At 38.7% G+C, this 22,397-nt stretch overlaps 1 protein-coding gene across 9 annotated transcripts in view; it reads right to left on the minus strand.

Moving 5' to 3' along the window:
• tns1b (tensin 1b) overlaps positions 1 to 22,397 on the minus strand; it is a 226,003-nt gene that overhangs the window by 92,248 nt on the left and 111,358 nt on the right. For all 9 annotated transcript variants that reach the window (XM_060876867.1, XM_060876857.1, XM_060876855.1 and 6 more), the window contains exon 3: positions 16,767 to 16,804. In XM_060876867.1, the coding sequence (XP_060732850.1) occupies positions 16,767 to 16,804 (38 nt within the window). The remainder of the gene's footprint in view (positions 1 to 16,766; positions 16,805 to 22,397) is intronic.

Here is a 22,397-nt window from a genome sequence, read left to right on the forward strand (position 1 = left end):
CTCAGAGTTTTAAAACATATCATGTGTCATCATTATTATTATTATTTTTTTTTTAATAGACAATTTCAAAATTGTGATATGAGAGAAATAAAACACGTTGGCACGTAGAGTTATGACTAAAAATACAAAGGTAACTTAGGGGTGGAAACAATAACTCTTCACTCTTCACATCTGGCTGCATCATGCCACCCAATCATTGATTATTTTCCTACTACAGCACGCCCTCAAGTGTTTATTTCTTATATAACAGGCATTCGTTCTCAATTCCCTAATTGCCACTATTTTGTAAGAAAGAAAAAAAACAAGCCATGAACTTTAATAGTGGTCATAAATAATTAAGCAAATATCAATCACAGCCTAAGAGTTTTTGTAGAAAGATTTAAACACCACTGCCAACAAGATAGACAGGTAGGCAAATATTTGTACAGATGTGTGAAAAAGGTTTGCACTCCCCAAAGGTTTCTGGATGATTATAATTCTTTTTCACATTTAATTCCAAGATAGGAACGGGGTTGGATTATCGGACACCAGGTTGATTGGTGATATCTTAATGTTCACTAATTTTTTAACTATTTATATTAAAGTAATAAATATTAAAAAAATAAAAAATAATAATAATAAAATAATAATAAATAAAGTGACATGACATACGGCTAAGTATGGTGACCCATACTCAGAATTTATTCTCCGCATTTAACCCATCCAAAGTGCACACACACACGGTGAACACACACCCGGAGCAGTGGGCAGCCATTTATGCTGCGGCGCCCAGGGATCTGTTGGGGGGGGTCGGTGCCTTGCTCAAGGGCACCTCAGTCGTGGCTGGCCCGAGACTCGAACTCACAACTTTCGGGTTACGAGTCAGACTCTCTAACCATTAGGCCACGACTTCCCACAAAAATAAGCTGTGTTTGAGAATGATAATGTTTTATAGGCAATCTATGTATGTAACAAGTATGAAAAGCAATTATCCGCAAATGTACGGCTCAGCAATTTACATTTTTATCCGCGGGTTGTAATAAACGAGTCCCCCCACCCTCAAAAACCAATAAAAAAACGTACTTTTTAATCTGAAATCTCGTCGTCACTTATAACACAACCACAACTGAAGGTTATGTATCTTTAATTAACAAATTATGATTCATGCGGCAGTTGCTTGTGTAAAGAAAATAACATCCAACAAAAGGCACATACAGCACATAATGCTTGGATAAGCAAATTACATAAGAGCAGTGCATTTTGTAACAGTGTACCAAAGCTATTAATATGTAAGATCCCACAGTAAGCTATCTGTTCCCTGTAGAGGGGGTTAAAAGTCTTTTTGAGTTCTCAATGAGTTGCAAAGCCTCTTTGAAGAGCTTCGGTCTGTAACAAAACACAATGGGCTTTCTGTTAAGTTCTTTTGGATGGGGTCTGTTCAGATTACACCCACTTCTCCCTCCTATGTATATCCTTGGCTTTCAAAAACAAACTCACTGCCTCCCCCTGAAAGGAAAAATGAAGTAACTTGTAATAATATGCATGTAGCTTAGTAGAAAAAAAAGAAGAAGAAGTTATGAGCAGGTGAGAAATAAGGCTCTTGGTGAGACGATACAAACGACTAGCGCAATAATATAAAAGCTATACATGAAACCTGAGGACAATGAAACAAGAAGAATGAATAAAGCAGCATGGTTCCAGGTATCTTTAATAAGGTAGCAACATGAAAAGAACATTCTGTTCTATCAAACTGCAACTGGTTCACTGTTTAACATTCTGCCATGCACCATCGTGCACCGTCTAATCATCAATTGTAATAGCGGGGATGTGAAAGCACTACTTAAACCTGAACTAAAGGGAAAACACCTTTTTTTTTTCTTTACAAATGAAAAATCATGTGCAATTATTGTTTGGTGATAACAAAATAATTATACACAGGATGTGAACTTCAAAGTGAGATGTTTGCCGTAAGTGTTCTTACAATTGTGCTCACCAGATGTTTGTGGTGTGCTGCGGAAAGATTTTGTCCATTATTAACAACAAGCTCAATGAAAGAAAAAGAAAAGGACGAGTAGAGAGACGGAACAAAGTGTGAAAGTTATATCTCTGGAATGAAAAAGAAACAACGGTGTGTTTCTTGATGTGCTTGAGCTTAAAAAGTGAAAAAAGAAATAAATGTTTTATCCCTATTTGGTCATGAGAGGAGTGCATGCAGCACTGCATGAGGAAGTGCTCTCCTGTAAGGTGCTGGCATGTTATGAGTCTGACATAGTTCCTGTGTCCTGGCTTTTATTATCTTTTATGATCCCCGTGGTGATGCCTGTAATAAGACGGCTACGACTATTACTAGGCCTCAGGATGGTGGTTAAAGTGTGCAACTACATGTAAGGAAAAACAAATCCTGTGCTTTACTATGGTACATCACAAAGAGAGACACGGTCAAGCGAAAGAGAAATGTGTCATCTGTTGTCCGTGTTCCAAGAAAATCATCAGGGACACACTGCAGGAACATCAGTTCGAGAGACTTATCTTGCTGGGACATGCAGAGTAAGATCAAAACCCCAACAGAGAGGCAAAATGCACCAGCAAACAGCTTTTGACAGTACTCTCAATCATCTACCGTCCGATCGCATCGCATTTGCAGAGTAGAATTTCACAATAAACATCTAATTTATTACCGCACTGGTGTTAATTAATATTGATTAGTTGTCTTAAAATATGGGCTGAATATGCTGTCACTGAACCGAACTTGTATGTGCCTGCAGATTATATGAGAGCAAAAATAAAACACTATATGGGCTGTGAGCCATTTTTGAGCTGCAGTATATTATACAGTAAATTAAAGGTTATCCGCAGCAGAGGGCTTCGGTGATAACACAATAATAGTTTATTGTGGTAAATTAGACAGCTATTTTAATACTCCTGATGATATGATGTTTCTATATACTGTATACCAGCACTTCTTCAGCACTTCTTCATCCATAATATTTGTTATTGTTCTCGTCGCATACTGTCACACATTTGTACTTTATCTAGCCTTTGTGTACTGTACTAATGTTTTAGGTGTCACACTGTGGTCTTGATGAAATTTTGTTTTATAGTACACAAACAGAAGAATACAAATCCACCTGATTTCACTTCATACTGTATAATGCTCAAAGAAGAATCAGCGTGTTTTACATTAATGTCCCGTTCGATATTAGATTTCGGAACTTGTTGCCATGAACATCAAAGCAGAAAGTGTCAGGAAAACAGCTGGAGGATTTTTATTAATAGTATTTATTTTTTAATATTCTATTTTTTATTTGTTTATACTATTTTTTTAACATTCGATCGCAGAAAAGAAGACGTCCCTTTTTCTCTCACTAATGCAAAAGCACAAGACAAGCCATTATTTAAGGTGGTCATGCTTTTATATTTTTCCAATCATGGCTGTTGATTCTGAAAATATGCAATAAAAGCATTACTCCAGGATTTAGGTATAAACAGTGTGAATCGTCAGGTTAGGAAAACCCAGGATTAATTGTTAATATCAGGTAAAGTATGAGCAGTATGAAACGTGAAAGAAGAGAACCCAGAATTTTGTTTAGCCAGCATTTATAGGATTTGTTAACTATTACGAATCTGGAAAACTCTTCTGAGTGATCATGAGTTGGTCAATGATTTAGAGGTACTGACGATCGCTGACAATCTACAAAGTTACTGTTTACATGCTTTGGGAAAACATTCAGATATTGTAACATACTATAGCGAATCCTATGCTTTAGTATCACAGTGAACATTTATATATAGAATATGTAATTAATTCTATGTATATAATAAGATGTGCTTTTGTCTCTATTTAGCTCCCTAAATATGGCTCCGGTTAATTCCCACTATCAGCCTGCTCTCCTCAGTAAGAGAGAAATTTCTGGATTTGTGTGACAGAAAGTTGAAGGGAATATTTGCCCTTAATTATTTGCTTTTAATTATTTTTCTAGCTAAAGCTACCTACTCGAGCGATTATAGAATGAGGGACGAGTTGGCGATTATTGGATTAGCTGATGAGCTCTGCAAGACTGCAGGAACAGTGCTGATTAGAAAGCTGTTAATCAGGCGAGTGTGAGATGGGCCAGACTCTGACACAGCTGTCTCAGATGCTGAGTCTCTAAAGGTTATTCATAGAGAAAAGCAGAGTCAGAGATCCTTTCTTGATCAACACCAGCATGTTTGAATGTAAGACCAGCAGTAAAACAGTGCTCTGGGGATTAAACTGATGAGATCTAAGAGCAGTATGACAAAGTGTGGTCTTATTGCGCCACAGACACTGATTTCACTGCTGGCTAATGGAAGAGAACATGATATTTGTCCAGTGGACAGTTTGTACCGTTCTTTCGTTTACTTATCACACTAAAAGATAAAGGTAGGGAGTTTAGGATTAGTTAATTCATCTATTTCTTCTCTTCTGCTTCACTCATGTCCATTTTACCTAACAAGAGAAGCGGAGATCATCAAATAAAGAAAATAGCACGTATATCAGAATACGACAGAGGTTGGAATCAAATGTGGCATTTTGAAAACCCCAGATTACAGGAAAAACGGTAAACAATCGTGTGAAGGTCTATATACTGACCAAGACTCTTTCCCGTGAATTAAAAAGGCTCCTGATCATTGTGGTCATCTAAGAATGTTCTGACCAACAAAATAAACTCCACCTAGCTGAGTCCTTCCAGTCCACATTAAATCAATTTGCAGGCCATGCCACTGCTTTTCCTAAAGTCTGCTTCCAATAAGACTCCGTATAATTGGCGGTGATTGCCTCTCTTTTCTCTGTCTAACTTTTTCCCTTTCTCTTTATTCCGCTCCTCACTCTTGTGGGAGTAACAGCCCCTGCTTGTGCTCCATTGGCCTGCTGTGTACATTCTTTCCACGTCTTGATTATACCTCCTTGCCAAAGGTTTGGGCGTTTCTGTTTATCTTCTGTATCTAAGACTGCACCACTGAGTCAAAAGATTGAAAAAATTGTTTCACAATAAGCAAAACATGAAGACAACAGAACATTAAACTAATACACCCCAGTGCACCTGAGGGACTGGAAGGGACTCGATGCGTCAGCTGTGTGGATAAAGCTGTGCTCTTTCACTTCCCGGCTGAGGAGAGATCAAGGACAGAAGCCATCTGCAATCGCTTTTCACGGACAAATGGGCCGCTGTGCTACAAGTGTTGTTGATCAGCAACTAACACCCCTTATCATCATGCACAAGGTTTAAAGACCTGCTCCTACAAAGTCCCTTACTGTATATCTCTTTCTCGCTTCTGTCTGTCTTAAGTAACTAAACAAAAACTTTGTGTATCATCACATCATTACATAATACTTAATAGAAACCTATAAACCATTCAAATGATGAGAGAAAATTATTAACAGTCATCCAATATTATTGACTAGCACTTGACATTGATTCAAATGTCAGTGTCTAATCCATGTTACATGGATTATGCAATCCTGCTTGCATAAGTATGTACCAGTGGAGATAAATTCTCCAAAATGCTCTGCTATGTTGTTCAGTTAATGTAAACTAGTGGTATCCTGGTCACCAAACAAGACAGACTCATGTTGTTTGTGCCAGATTCTGTTCCTGCCATTGGTCTAACGCAAAAAGAATTCGGATAAGTCCAACCCAGCATCCATTCCATCTATCTGGATTTAAAGGCTCACTGCAATAGTAGAACACACCCTTTTTTGCTCAGCATCAGCACTCCAAAATATCTTTGTTTGTTTGTAGCAGTTCTTTGAGAAAGCTATGAAATGTCATTCTACACACAAATGTTACATTTGGAAATGATCTTCCAAACATGTCTCATACAACATGAACTCAAGACCTGCAAACAGATGCCAAGGTTTAGATAGTTATAAGCCACTTGGGGCAGTGAATTACAGTGATTCCATCAAAGATAAGGGTGTTCTTAGGCACAACATAATGTAGAGAACCTAAAACCATCTCCCCCTTAATAAAGTAGCTGTACTACTGCACTGTACTGTACTACACTGTACTACTGCATGCACTGTAGCGCATGGCTTCGATTTTTTTTGTTTTGTTTTGTTTTTCAAACTTCAAAAAAATAATATGCTAAAATACTACAATTATTAATATTAATTATTACTACATTCTCACAGCACACAGTGTATTCGATTAACAAAAGTAAAATTTTGTTGCGAAGCAATATAGCAGGCAAGAATTAAGAGTATTCTATAGACAGAACAATAGCTTAAAGCTGGGGACTCCGTTGGTTGAGAAATGCTTCAGAAAACTGCGTTGGGCCACCAAACAAAACAAAAACAAAACTAACGTGTAACCAATGAGCAGAAAGGGGCATGTCTTGGGTGGAGAGAGTATTCAGTGCACATGTGTGACATTAGCAGAAAGCGATTGAAACATTGATATATATTGATATATATTGAAATTGATCGAATGAAATTCAATATATTCAATTGATATATTGAAAATTGATATATCCTTGGTCATCTGCCCCAACAGGTTCCGCCATAATACTTGTCTGGGTTATACTTGGGTTATACTTGTCTGGTGTATGTGTGGGGCGGAGCTATCAAAACAGGGGTGGGACCCATTTGGGTTAGGGGCATGTTTGTTTTAGTGATTTCAAATGTCAACATTGGCTTTCAAACAACGGAGACCCCACCTTTAAATATTAGTGTTAGTGTTAATTTATAAAACAATTAAATTATAAAACATCAAAAACAATATGATTTCATCCAGTGATAAATAATTGAATATTAGAGTATATTATGCCCTACATAATAATATGCTGGAATTAATATTAAGTATTTGGTAATAAATAAATAGATATATATGTAAAATAAAGATAAATAAAAAGCTAAATAAAATGTTATCTTAGTAACCTTAGCAGCCCTAATTTCAGCTTGGATTTGGCTGGCTATGGTTTTAGATCCACAAAGTCTCTTTGTCGACTTGATGGGTGTTAACTGGTTAACTTGTGTGATAACCAATATATTGAAACTCAATACATGTGTGTGTATATACATATGCAGCATATATGCTAGACTACGCTCAGTTCTGTCTCCCTCCCTCCCTCCCTCACACGTCATCCATCCATTTGCACATGAGGAATAAGTCTTCTTGTATTACTTGAAAAACAAAGACCCCAGGGCTCAGGTAATCTATGAAGATTGACATTAGCCCTTGCAGCTGTTCTTCCATCTTTCAGTGAGCGGAGTGTGCCAGGGTCACGGCCTGCATACTGCCATATTCACGGCATGACTCCTATACAAAAATCATGCATAATGATGCATTATATAGCCCCCTTTGGGTCATTCCTACAGTGTTAAAGCACCCATGAGCTGAAAAGCAAGCTCAGGTACTTACGTTTTATAAAATTGAGGCATAAATGTTGAAACATGAAACGTAATAATTTGTCTTGCTGAAAATGAGGAGGGCGAAAATTATTAAGTAAGGTCTCTAAGCAATCTGTAGCATGAGGCTCACTATAACTAGTCATAGGATGATGTTTAAATTACATTTTTTTTAAAGCAAGAAATGAGGAAAGGGATAGAAACTACTTTTTTGGTGGTGATTTTAAGCCTGAAAAATCAATGTGATCAGTCTTATGACTGAGTTTGTTTTTTTTCCTGAATTATGTGGCCAGAGAATGTCTGACTGACAGAACGCATCCTGTGACTCGTAATTCAATAAGATTTGTAACCGTTTACACCACTAGATTGGAATGATCCCAGACAGACCATGAACCATTTTCTTTCCAATTCTCAAATCTATGCCATCAGCTATTGAGCAACTATTTTCCCCTAAATGACAGGAAATACAACTTTCTTGATGCGTGAGACTACTAGTGCAAGCAAGGGAGGTTTACTGATTTAAACCGATAAAGCTCTTAAACACTGATTTTAAACAATTCAATTTTAGAAACAAAGGCTTGCCATCATCATCATCACTTGCTTAAAGTGTTAGAACTATCTTGGTGGGGTCGGATATTGTTTATGTTCTATGAATAAGGAGTGAGTTCCTTACAAATGCTTCAGGATATGGCTTTCAGAGAAGCACCATTAGAGTTCTTGGGTACGCCCTAAAAGGAGGGAGACTGTGTGAAGCCATTGTTTGCACCAAGAGGTGACTGGAGTCATGCCAAATCTTCTGAGAATATGAATGTAAAAAACCTCAGAAGCAGCATGAGACCAAATCAAAGTCTGGAGTGTGTACTGAAAAGGATGGACTACATACAACCAGCTTTGGGTGAAGATGGGCAACAGGGAAGTCTTTGAATCTTGATGGAAACATCTCTGTGCCACCCACCACGAGCGTACACTGGAGTTGCACAAGTAGACTATCCCACAACCAATGTTTCTCAATTACAGCATGGCAATAAATCATCCTCGGTTACAAATGGTCCTTCTCCCTGGAAACCGTGGAATAAGTGACAAGGAAACAAGCCCCAAATAAGCATGAACACATCAATGGAAGAATGGCATAAGACAGAAAACTTTCTACTGAGGCCATTGTAATTATCTGTCACTGTGCAGAACAGAGGGTTAGAAACAACAAACTGTCAAAAGAGCCTCTCAACAAAGGACCATGTTTCCAACTGAAATGTGTACACTTGCACCCACATCATGTAGACTCTGAAGGAAGCCAGATTACAGTGTTGCTACAAATGACACATGCATGTGTTAGGAATTAACAGCAGCCTTGCAAAATGAGTGAGGCATGAAACAAAGATGCTAATTAGTGAACACTAAATGCATCAAAAAGAAGCAAAATAAAACCTCTATCTGTTGCACGCCACAGACAAATTGGACAATTTGCACTAAATAAGCAAACGCGCATAAATTAATGATAATGTTTACGTGTTCTTGCATGGAAAACTGTGCTCTTACAGTCGACTTGGAGTGAAATAGACCACCCCTGACTATATGTACTAGATCTGTAAGGAGGGGCCCAAATAAAAGAGAGCTTTTTGACTACAACAGCTAGACACAACTAACCCCAAATGAATCAGTCATTTTGGAGAAAGCCACCCTTCTTAAAATATGTCTACTTAAATTTGTTAGTTTATTCTAATTGCTTTCACATCTGCTACAGGCTTCTATGCAACACCAAAATAATAAGCCATGTAAATAAATCAAGTCTGTTTGCTCCCCAGGTGAGGACGAGACCAGCCGTCATAAACGAGGACACATGCTGAAAGTGAATGCCTGACGGCTGCATAAAGAGCTGCGGGGGCTTCAAAAACACGTGGGCTGTAAATTAAGTGAAATAATGCCTGTGCACTGTTCTCATGCCAGCAGAAGAAAGGAGGAGTCTGGGCTTTGATTTGTGCTGAAGAAGGGCAAAATATGTGGAACAACAGCCATAATCATTCATTGGTTCCGGTTTCCGGACTCACCTTTTGGTTTGGGAATGAACCTTGCAATATATCCTATATGTGGGTTTGTCATTACTTGTGTAAGACTTAAGAAGTATTATTTCGTAAGTATTAAAATGTATCCAAATCAAAGAAATATATATAAACTATTTTTCAGTGTCTGTTTTCTTTGTTAGGCACCTAAAAGTGCATCAGTATTACAGAAGGCCAGCTGTGTTCATCACGCACGTAAACGCACACATGCATGTCCTCCACCCACCCAAAACTCACATGTGCTTCACAGCAAGGACAAACCGAATGAGAAACAGGCATTCCAATACAGCCGCTCTCCAACCAAACCCAGTTCTGAGTCACCGTCATGTCTCCAGAATCCAAAACAGTTCAGACTCACTGTCATGACCCGTGTTCTTCTTGGCTTGAAAAGCTGCATCTTTGGATATAGATCCGGTGTTATCATGCCTGGGTATGGCTCCTGCGTGGCCATGCAGGGGTCAGAAAAACACCACGAAAGAGTCAGAAGGAAAACAAGCTAGGGACAGCCAAATTCAGGAGGCTGCTGGCATATAGTATGGCTCCTTGCAGCGTTCATCACATCAGGCAGAACAGGGAGCTGCATCCAGATCCACCAAGAGGGAAAAGTAATAAACAGTGAGGTCGTAAGTCTCTCAATAGCTGTGACTGTGCCTAAAAAAATGCCGTCACTATGCCGGCAACATGGGGTTTAGGGAAAGGACTGAACCACAGTTAGACACTATGTGCACAATTCCAGTGCCAGGCCAAACAGTGGCAAACATTTATATGGATGGAAAGCGAAACAGATATTGGAGTTTGAGATACAAATGAACTTTTCGTAGTTATGGTGCTCCCATGTCCTCATAGCACCCACCTTTAATAAACCTATACTGTAAAACATGAAAGCTTGCTTAACCCTTGTATGTTGTTCGTATTTTTGTTACTCAGCCAGTGTTGGTGGGTCTGGTGGACCCGCTGCATTTTTGGGTTTTTAATTCAACACAATCAAAAATTTTATGTTAAAATACTGTACAGATGTTTACTTCATCCCAATTACAAGCAATATAAACGGCATATATGGTTAATATTTGCCCTTTACCTTTATTACATCACATTTTTTTAATTAAAATGCTACTCGTTTTTTAATAAAATGTAATAAAAAAAAGAAAATCAAGTTTAATCAAGTTATGAGTGGGAAAAAATCAACAAATTTACAAGGAAGCAAAGTTTTTCAAAACTATTGATGTTTATGAATGCGGGTCCCACAGACCCAAACAACATACTGTACAAGGGTTAAGTCATGGGAACTTTTCCTCAGTTTTTTTTTAACTCCAAATGTCATTGACAAGTTTTAGAAACGTAAAGTAATCCACAGTTCTGGATACTTCTGAGTTGAAGGCAGCAGGTGGACTTTTAGTTGTAATTTTAACCATCTTGAAATGTTTAACAGTGACCAGTGTATTATAAAAGACTCACTGTGTTGTCATAACATATTGTATAGCCATTTTGATAAACTTCAAATACATTTTACTCGTATATCGCTTTTAACAATGGACAATGTCTCAAAGCAGCTTTACAGAAATATAAAATCCAGAAAAAAATCACAAAGATCAATATTTAACTTAATTTTATCCCTAATGCGCAAGCCTAAGGCAACAGTGGCAACCAAAGGCTCCCTAAAACAATATGAGTGGAACCAGACTCAGAAGAGAACCCATTCTTATGTAGGTGACACCAAAGAGTGTGATTTTAGATGGCAAGCGTATATAGTCAAGTGGAATTTTTGAAGTAAAGGACATAGAACAACATTGTGACTGGTGAAAGTACAGCTACAGCTATTTTTCCCCCCACAAGACAAAATAAGGAGCAACAATTTAGCAATTCGCATGTAGAGCTTGCCAAGACGCAATTACTACAGTATAACTGCATATCATGTGCCCATAAACACAACATCGATCACAGAATTATGTTCCTTGCGACTTTAAACATTTATAGGCATTTACAGCAAACTATTTTTTGTGAAGTCATGTATTAGCTGTGTGTAAACTATGTGAAAGTGTTTGGAGTAGAAGAGAGCACAGAGCAGAGCAGATGCTATAAATAGAATTCACAGATGTTAACGCACATTATAGTTGAAAACAAACAAAGCAGTCATGGCACAGGCATTCTGGAGCCCGTGCATGCTACCAAATATGGTTTAAATTGTGCATGTCAAAAATCTAAAGCAACAAGGACGTATGGAAAACTGGAGGTTCACGACAGATTTCTCATGAAGACCGACCAAACTATTGGCCGATTCCAAAAGGCACAGAAGGTTTCAGAGGCACAGAAATGATCTACAGTACGTCGCCTATACTGTAGTTTGCCTCTGAGCGGATGTTATCCTCAATTTAATTCATGCAAATCTATCATGTATCCTTTGGCTCTTGGCTTGCTGAAGTGAGTCCTATGAATAATTTAGTCTCACACTTACCTTCATTTAATGATCGCACTGAGACCAGTGAAGCTTTCGGAATTTGAATTATGTCAGATTACTGCAATGCAAATCAAGCCAATAATTAATGAACTTGGCATGAACTGTTCTGTAACACATCCATCCCCACCTGTGAAAGTCAGTTAAGCTATCATCAAAAGTGGGGAAATGTGCAAGAGTTTGAAAGGGGGCCACTTAGATGGAGTGCAGACTCACAGAGGTGTGTTTGAGGTGCTGGGAAAAGCCTGTCTGTCTGCCTAAAGATGTGTAAGCTGCACTGCAGGACCTTGTCTGAGCCAGGACTTATCTTCCAATCCTTCTCCTGTAGAATGACCTCAAAAGAGCCACATTATGCACCTTTTACCTTTGTAGAAGACTGTGCAAACAACTCCACAATGGGAAAGTGTGTATCTATAAAGGAGCATGATAATGCTGACAATGTTTGCACACTCTGAAATATAGGTACAGGAAAGAATATGACCAAAGATATTTGTCCAGTCAGAAGCACAAATACTGGAAGCAGTAAAGTCATTGATTGGTCAACTTTCATCTGTCGGCTTTTAGTGCTAAACAAATACTAATATACTTCTACGATACTTGTATCTAATGAGGTCATAAACGCAATCAGATTATTATCACCTTTGTCTGTCTCACACAAATGGTCTGAGCATTTGTTTTTTTTTCTAAAAACGGAAGCGTGAATTTCTATCAGTGAAAACGTCCTCTGACTGCAAAATATAAGAATGTAAAAAATGTAAAACGTTATCTTCTGACTCGGACTCTGAAGTAAATAACCGAAGAGCTGTAAATAAATTTCTTTACAACATACTTTAAAAAAAAGCCCCTACTTTTTATATTATATTAAGAATGTTGTTATCACTTTACAGTAACAGTTCATGAATAATCATGAACTAATATGCGAATTAACACTCACTTATACAGTATATGAACTATTTAGCATGTACTAATCATGAACTAATTAAGAATTAACCAAGATTTGGTTAACTGGTGCTTAACTGGTTAACTGGTGCTTGCTCTGGGTGGCTCGGACCCAGAGCTCTGATCTTATAGCCACAATGGTAAATAATTAGAAATTATGATTTTTTTTTTATTTATTTTTGAATTTCTTCTCTTCATTCATTAACTTACAAACATGGTTATTCACACATTAATTTATTAGTCTCACGTTGGTGTAAAGGTTAGCACTTCATTAGTTAGTGATTAGTACTGTACATACCTTAACTCATCAGCTGATGGGTTAATTCATGTATTAGTGCAAAATTATATTGTACTGTTATTGTAAATTGTTAGCAGAATCTCAAATGCATGTGTAGTTCGAAATAAATGACACGTTATATTATATTCTTTACAGTGGATGTCTTGCAGTGCTACAGATGATATACAGTAGATGTAAATAAATGTATATCAACTTCAGTACACAGGTAGAGCTTGACGTTTCAAATCCTTTGAACTACTGTAATATACCCTATTTGTGTTGTAAAAATCAAGCCTGTTAAATGAAATCAACTGAATAAATTTAATACATACAATTATACTTTAATATAAATGGACAGAAATAAAATGTTATTTAAAATCCTAAAGTTCATACAAATGTAATTTCCCTCCCACAGTGTTACAACTGAAACTGACCCGATCTTACGGTTCATATGGGTCACATGAAACAAAACTGATATTTGTATTTATAACATTATAGTTGTGCGTATAATACACTGCTCAAAAACATAAAGGGAACACTTAAACAAACAACACAATGTAACTCCAAGTCAATCACACTTCTGTGAAATCAAACTGCCCACTTAGGAAGCAACACTGATTGACAATCAATTTCACATGCTGTTGTACAAATGGTATAGAAAACAGGTGGAAATTATAGGTAATTAGCAAGACACCCCAATAAAGGAGTGGTTGAATACTTCTCAGTTCCTATGTGTTCTGGCTGAAGTTTCGGTCACTTTTGAATGCTGGCGGTGCTTTCACTCTAGTGTTAGCATGAGACGGAGTCTACAACCCACACAAGTGGCTCAGGTAGTGCAGCTCATCCAGGATGGCACATCAATGCGAGCTGTGGCAAGAAGGTTTGCTGTGTCTGTCAGCGTAATATCCAGGGCATGGAGGCGCTACCATGAGACAGACCAGTACATCAGGAGACGTGGAGGAGGCCGTAGGAGGGCAACAACCCAGCAGCCCGACATCCACAGGTGGGGGTTGTCCTTACAGCCCAACAGCAGGCAGGACGTTTGGCATTTGCCAGAGAACACCAAGATTGGCAAATTCAGCCCTCCATGTGTTCGCCAGAGGTAGGCTGACTGCCATTAGGTACCAAGATGAGATCCTCAGACCCCTTGTGAGACCATATGCCGGTGCGGTTGGCCCTGGGTTCCTCCTAATGCAAGACAATGCTAGACCTCATGTGGCTGGAGTGTGTCAGCAGTTCCTGCAAGACGAAGGCATTGATGCTATGGACTGGCCCACCCGTTCCCCAGACCTGAATCCAGTAGAGCACATCTGGGACATCATGTCTCGCTCCATCCACCAACGTCACGTCGCACCACAGACTGTCCAGGAGTTGGCGGATGCTTTAGTCCAGGTCTGGGAGGAGATCCCTCAGGAGACCATCCGCCACCTCATCAGGAGCATGCCCTGGCGTTGTAGGGAAGTCATACAGGCACGTGGAGGCCACACACACACTACTTAGCCTCATTTTGACTTGTTTTAAGGACATTACATCAAAGTTGGATCAGCCTGTAGTGTGTTTTTCCACTTCAATTTTGAGTGTGACTCCAAATCCAGACCTCCATGGGTTAATAAATTTGATTTTCATTGATAATTTTTGCGTGATTTTGTTGTCAGCACATTCAACTATGTAAATAACAAAGTATTTAATAAGACTATTTCGTTCATTCAGATCTAGGATGTGTTGCTTAAGTGTTCCCTTTATTTTTTTGAGCAGTGTATGTGTAATTATAAACTAGATTTTATAGTTACTTATCTATATCTATTAACATAAAAACAAACCTTCACAGCATAGTCATAATTGAACAATGATAATTCACAGCATTGGCTTTATAAGTCCTTAAACATTTAGCATTAAATGAGCCAAAGATACTAAGATATGAAATAGTCTTGAATCTTACACCAGAAATTCTTACATGTGGGAAGTTATTACACGTCTCACAACAGAACCCGACTGAATTCAAGCCTCGTTTACAGTTTAATCAAGGAGAGCTGCAGCATGATGGGTCTGTCCTCTCTGTTCATATTCCATGACGGAAACAAGACACTGTTCCCAGCTTGCACAGAAAGGGAAGGGAACTTCCCTGCTTTGCATTATTCCTCAGCACTGCGTAGCTTCCTTCAATTCACTCTACATCACCTGATAGGATGTAATTCCTCCTTTGTTTTTGTTGTGTTCAGAGTGTGTTGCAATGATAAGGATTTTGGGAGTAATAACTGAAGCACTCATCATTTAAGGATAACATCCTGACAACACGTGTTTGTGCAGAGAGTTGTACACTCTTGGGAAAGTGTTGCGGGTTTCTGGAGATCTGTGTGTGTGTGTGTGTGTGCGTGTGCGTGTGTGTGTGTGTGTGTGTGTGTGTGTGTGGCAGGCACATAATTTAGCAGGCAGTTGATGGACGCACCCGTTCACAGCTCTGGAATTTCCTGTGGGTGCAGAGAGTGGCAGCGCCATAGGTAGGGCTAAATGCCCAACGCACGGTTTACACACATAGACACACACACACACACACACACACACACACACACACACACACACACCATATGCAGTAATGTGTGCCAGATGGGGTGGAAGTGATGGAAGGGTGGAGGGCTGGGCTAACTTGATCTCTAGCTTCATTCATTCCTCAAATGCTCAAATATTACCTCCTTCTTTTCACTTCACCCTGCTCTCCCCAATAAACCAAGTCAATCCCCTCACACACACACACACACACACACACACACACATACACACACACACACTTACAAATCTCACTCTCTCATTAAGCAACTGCCCACAACATCCCCTTTGATTGGCTTGAGAACAATTCAATCATAGATTTGCCCATTGGAGACATATCACAGACTCTAATCCTGAGTTAGAAAAGGTTCAGCCAAGTTAAATATAACATTCTATATCTAAACATGTCCTGAGACAGGGGGCATTTGTTTAGTGATTTATAAGATGGCTAGGGAATGACAAGGCCTCTGTTCCTGCCAGAGAGTTTGTAGTTATTATCAAGGCAGACATTTCCTCAGTGATAAGATTTGTTTGGTTTTTTGAAGAAAAATGATCAGGATTAACAAAGTAACACAACTTTCAATGAAGAACATTTCCAAGAACCATGCTCAGAAAAAACGTATTTATCTTGTATTACTTTGATTTGGGATTAGAAAGGTGATATTAATAAATAATGCTTTACATCACAATTTCCTTAAACGTTATTACTTAAGTCTGCCAACATTAACTAAGTGTTAATACTTCATGTATAAAGTATGAAGGTGATTAACTTTATAAAGCTATAAACTACTTAATTAATAAATAAAATAAGCCTAAAACATGAATTTTCATTTAGAAATATTTGTTCCATAACCACTGGCTTATTGTGTTATTTGACATGCTGCAAAATTCTTAAAAGGTGCTGAATGGTGGGTGCCAAAATTTATAGCTGAATTCAGTTCATTTCCAATGTAGATAATGTGTTTTTTTGTGCTGATGTGTTTTAACTAATTCTGAGCTACAGAATGTAGACAGTCTGATATCAGTCGTTTGTTCATATTATTATTTATTATCTGTTTATTATTCTTGAATGTCAACCAATGTTCTAAATAATAAGTTATGATACCCTTAATGAAAAGCATAGTAACTATGCAATAATATTTTCCTTACCTTAACTTCACATTTCTTGTGGCAAGCCAACCGGCACACTGCGAGAGAGAGAGAGAAAGAGAGAGAGAGGGAAACAAAGAGAGAAAGAGTTTCAAAAATGAAAATCCAAGCATTATTAAATGCAATGAAATCAGATGTCTAATAAATCAGAGGTATGCTTTTTATCCAAGGCTCCTTCCAAGCACCGCAGCATGTTTACAGCATGCACACAGTCACACAGAATTTGCTATTAGTGCCGTGATGTTGCCCAGCACTCGGTGGACTAAATGCTTAGTTTCTGCTTATTTGGCTGCTCGTAATCATACACTGCGGTCAGGCTCAGGGCCTGTTTATACTGCACAGATCAACTCACATTCATGTGTTAATCCCATAGCCTCAAGATGCGGAAATCATAAAGTGATGGAGCACAATCAGCTTCTGATTTCACATAGGGAGGATTTAATACTGAAATCTTGCACATCACTATTCAGATTTCAGAAGTAAGTATGGATATGAGCACTATTCAGAAATTAGGAAAGCATTACAGCATGCGATTTGAGGTTTGCTTAAGTGGAGAATGTCCCACTTACCCTTGATTCTGACCTTGAATTTGGACAGTATTAAGTCTAGCACCACTATCTGATTGTTCCATCTAATTGATTGATTAATTGATCTAATTCATCTAATATTATTCATATTTGGCCTGTATATAGAGTAGAATTAAAGAAAAAACAATGAAATATCATGTAATAATGTTATTATATACATAATATAATAATATATAATAATATCGTCCCTTTAAAGAAAACACTGTTTTTACTTGTTTAAGCCTTTAACAATTTAACACTTTGCTCAGGTGTTACAAGTACAGTGTAACTAATCTAACTAACACACTCTACTGTCTGTTTCATGGTGCTTACAGTCTGTCATAAACAGTAGAGATGAGCCGGATACTCGGCTGAAACGAGTATATGGTACGGATAAAGCACTTCTGCCGAGTACGATTATTATACGAGTAATACGAGTCAATATCTGTGCTCGGATTGAATGAAAATCATCATTGGGTATCTGATTGTGTCAGCGTTCTATGATAGGCTAGTCACAGCGCCCCTCCCCTACACACATACAGGTGTATTGTGTTGCTGTGTCTCGCTCTGCTCACTCACAGTCACACACAGAACAGCTCTCTGTCTCTCCCTCAGTCACTCGGGTTCGTGGGTCTTTCCGTTAACGTTTAGGGTTTAGGGTTACCCGCCTACTTCCGGGTTAGGCCCCACCCACTCCGAGTACGGATACAGATACAGATAATTCATATGGTTAACAGATACGGATACAGATACAGATAATGCTGTACTCGCTCATCCCTAATAAACAGAGTCATCACAAGCTACACAATCTATAATAATGAGATAAAAATGGAAGGATATCTTCGGTCCATTTTCAGTATAGCAATAATATAAAAAAAATTGTATTTTAAATTATAACAATGTGTATGAAATCTATCTGACACTTTACAGAGATACAGAAGAGAACAGAAAAAAAATTAGAAACCTTGTACAACAATACGGCTCAAAGTGGGGCCTTTTTGAAGATGGTTTTTTTTTGGGGGTTTTTTTGTATGCTTATAACTGGAAGTTACAACCCAATGTTATCAAAAACTTAAAGAACAGACAGAATATTATTGTACGCTATTAAAAATTCAATTAATCTGGGTGTCCATGGAATATATTTTATAGACCCGAAATACTTTTCATGAGAGGAAAATGGTACTTGATAAAATGTCTGTGTCTGGATTCACACTTTCTTCTTGAAGTTAGTGATATGTATAATGGTTCTTGCTTTCAACAGGTAAGCGAATGTCCTGGATGTTTTTGATATGAACTATGCTATGCACTTTTACAGACATGACTAATGTGATTTCATGCTTGTGCTCAAAAGCTCAAAAGTTGCAGGGTAGTGACATGGTAGTGTGTGTGTGTGATGTTCATTTATCTTCACAGTGCCACAGTTCCTTCTGAATGGATCCTCTGTGGCTGGAAATGTTAGCTGATATACACCGACAGTGAAACTCCAACACCCAGTGAGACAGGGAGGGAGGCAAGGTCTCAACACATCTCTCATCTCCCTGCCCTTTTCCCCTTCTCACCACTATCCACCAACGGGATACACACATGGCCAACACTGGCCAGGACATACACACTACACACACTGTTCTCTATAAAATGAAATGTCATTTCACTGACAGGGGAGGACCTTGAGCAACAGAAGCTCTATACTTCAGGCTGAAATCCCCTTGCCAAGGTGATGAAATGCCCCAACACTCCACTCATTGGTTCTCAGAATCCGATCACCAGAGGATATGGTGTCTAAGGAGGGGCAATGAATGACAAACTGCAGTGACTGGCTATTTACTTATTTTCAGGATTCTTTCAATCTCTCACTTCTTATTTGTTCAACATTAATGCTACACTCCTTAAAAACAATCTAGTAAACAATAATCTAGCAGAAAGTAAAAGAATATTGAAGGTTGGCCAAAAAACTGTACTATATAACATCATCCCTTATATCAGATCGATCTCATTTTAATATGTACTTCCACACCATGAGACTGAACAGAGAACAAAGGCAAGTGCATTGCCACACAAGGTAAGGTTTTTGTTGCTTTTAGGAGAAGATTAGCAGAAAGGCATTGTGGGTTTGGCAGGAAGCATACATATTTCTGAGCATTGCAGGAAATTTTAATTAGCTTGTGAGTCTCCTGTTTGGTTGGGAGTGTGGCTGATTTGAGACAGCCTGGTCTGACTTTCCTTCAAACGCAGCTCTGTTTGTGTGTGTGTGTGTTTGGATTGGTTGGGTGGATTGTGGGTGTGTGCACTGATGGAGGGTTTAGTGATTATCATCAGAAAAGCAAGGGATATGATCTGCAAAACGTATAAATTCCATTGACACGGAACAAGTGTAAAACCAGTCATTGGAACGAGTCTAAAGAATACTTTTCATCAGCCTGAAACAGTACACACACTATACCTAAGGTATGCCATCTGTGGAATTTGTAAAGAATGTACTATTTCATTTGGAAAAAAACAAAAACTCTAAATATTTAGGCTTGGAAGTTGGGAGAACGTTAGTAATTACATATTTCTTGTAAGCCATTTTGATTCAAGTTGTAAAATATGCACAGGGGTAAGGGATGTGTGTATAGGGGCTGTTACAGGGCAAATTATTTATATATTTAAAATATAGACTGAAATAGAAAGAAAACAATACAGTATGTTTATGTGATGGTAGGTCATGCCTATAATTGTTTGATTACTGATGCACAAAAGATTGAGTTTAGTTTCACTTCAGTTATAAAGCTTCTTCCAGTTGGCCTGAGATGAGGTGTTTACTTTTTGCCCTGGTTTTATTATGTCTATATTAGTTTTATTATGATGTCTGAATCTAAAAATTGAAACAAAAAATAAAAGTAAGTTTGAAAGTGAAAATAGAATTTTATACGGAAGCTGTAAAGTAAAGATATTACTATAAAAAATGACCATATTCGTAAATAAAAGATATGATACAAACAAAAGGAGCTTTGGCTGTTCAGAAATTACAGGTGTAGAAAGGACAACAGGTCTATAAACCCTGGAGAAATTCATGCGCATGTGTGTGCTTGTGCTATGACTTCATGGATTTGACGCCTCACTCATCCTGATAGCAGTCATTCACTACAGTGTGGTTAAAGCCAGCATTTCAAAACACCCCTTGAGCGTCGTGGAAATGATTAGCTATGCTCTTATGGCAGGAGACAAGATGTTACATCTGGGATTTAAGCTCTGACTTCATGCAATTCAACTCATGTCTCAATGGAAACATTTGCAAGAACTTCTCACACCCTGTATAATAGTCTATACAGCACATGCCTCTTCCCATGACAGACTGTCACACAGAGATACACAAGAGACACGTTTCTCTACACATGAGTCCTAGGGTCAGCACCTGGAGCATGAGAGGAAAGAGCTGAACTTCCATATTGGGTGTGAAAGTGTTCTGTGGGGCCTGTGCCTGCCTTTGCCTTGTTAGGAAGTCCAGGTCTTTGGTGTGTAAACACAGCAGGGCTGAAACAGCGAGGAAAGGGATAGAAAGAAGCATGAAACGAAGTGAGAATGAAATTGAAAGGTTGAGAGAGGGGGGTTTGGTTAACAGAAAGATGTTTCGTATCTGATTCAGAGGCTGAGTAATGTTTCTGCAGGGGAAGGGTGGACAGGCATTTCCCAAGCCAGAATTCTGGAACGGTTGGTCAGTAGTCCCAAAGGACTGGGCTGAGTCGGGTACAGACAAAGCGGCAATGGGATTTCCTCTCAATTCGGCTTTATAACGGACCGTTCAGCCTTTAGACCATTCACACACACAGACACACAGACACACAGAAATACACACACACACACACAGAATCTACTGATCTGAGTTTACATGCATCCAAAGCACACCAATAGCAATGGCATGTTTCCTTTCTTGAATCCGAGAGGACCAGGCCATTGTTTAAAGTTTTGGCTCACTCAGCATTAAGGCAACTGTACAATGATTCACCAGAAAACAGATCATTTAAGCTGAAAACATGCCGCAGCAAACAGTGAAGCCAAACAGCTGGGTCTATGACTAGACTTAATGTTTGTTGTGTTATTGTGCATCAGTAGAGCTGAACACAGTAATGTACTGGGCCTGAAAACCAATCTGGGATACATAAACCATTGTGTGGCAATGTGACAGGCATCAATTATTATTGGAGCACAATGTCAGGTCAAAGGCCACAACCTCCTACATGATGACTATTACAAGAACAAAAAACCTCACATTCAGCCTGGACCACACATATGCATATCAGGTATTGGGGTCAGAGACAGATACAAGTGCAGGTGATTATGTAATTAGTGCAATACGTGAAAACTAACTAAAGTTACGTTCTCACATACACCGGTTCTCAGAGAAAGCAACCGGACACTATAAATTTATATGTACTGTATGTTAAATACGGAGCAACTTGGTACAGCAACTACCAATGGTAGTATGTCATCCTTGTCAAAATGCACACACTGCTTCTTCTTCTTCATCTCGTATGATGTTATGCATACATATGCTTTTTAGACAAACACTCTTCCACTGGCAGATACCTCTATAAGTGTGAACATATCTTAAGAACATTAAAAAGAACTAGGCAGGCATGACAACACCTATGAACATGATGATACATAACCAAGCTCATCAAAATCACTTACACACTTGTACACAATGAAACATTATATATATATATATATATATATATATATATATATATATATATATATATATATATATATATAGTGGTCTGCGATGGGTTGGCACTCCGTGCACTCCGTCCAGGGTGTATCCTGCCTTGATGCCCGATGACGCCTGAGATAGGCACAGGCTCCCCGTGACCCGAGGTAGTTCGGATAAGCGGTAGAAGATGAATGAATGAATGAATATATATATATATATATATGGGGGGCACGGTGGCTTAGTGGTTAGCACGTTCGCCTCACACCTCCAGGGTCGGGGTTCGATTCCCGCCTCCACCTTGTGTGTGTGGAGTTTGCATGTTCTCCCCGTGCCTCGGGGGTTTCCTCCGGGTACTCCGGTTTCCTCCCCCGG

This window comes from Tachysurus vachellii, chromosome 8 (genome assembly GCF_030014155.1).
Source record: "Tachysurus vachellii isolate PV-2020 chromosome 8, HZAU_Pvac_v1, whole genome shotgun sequence".
NCBI classification, from domain to species: Eukaryota; Metazoa; Chordata; class Actinopteri; order Siluriformes; family Bagridae; genus Tachysurus; species Tachysurus vachellii.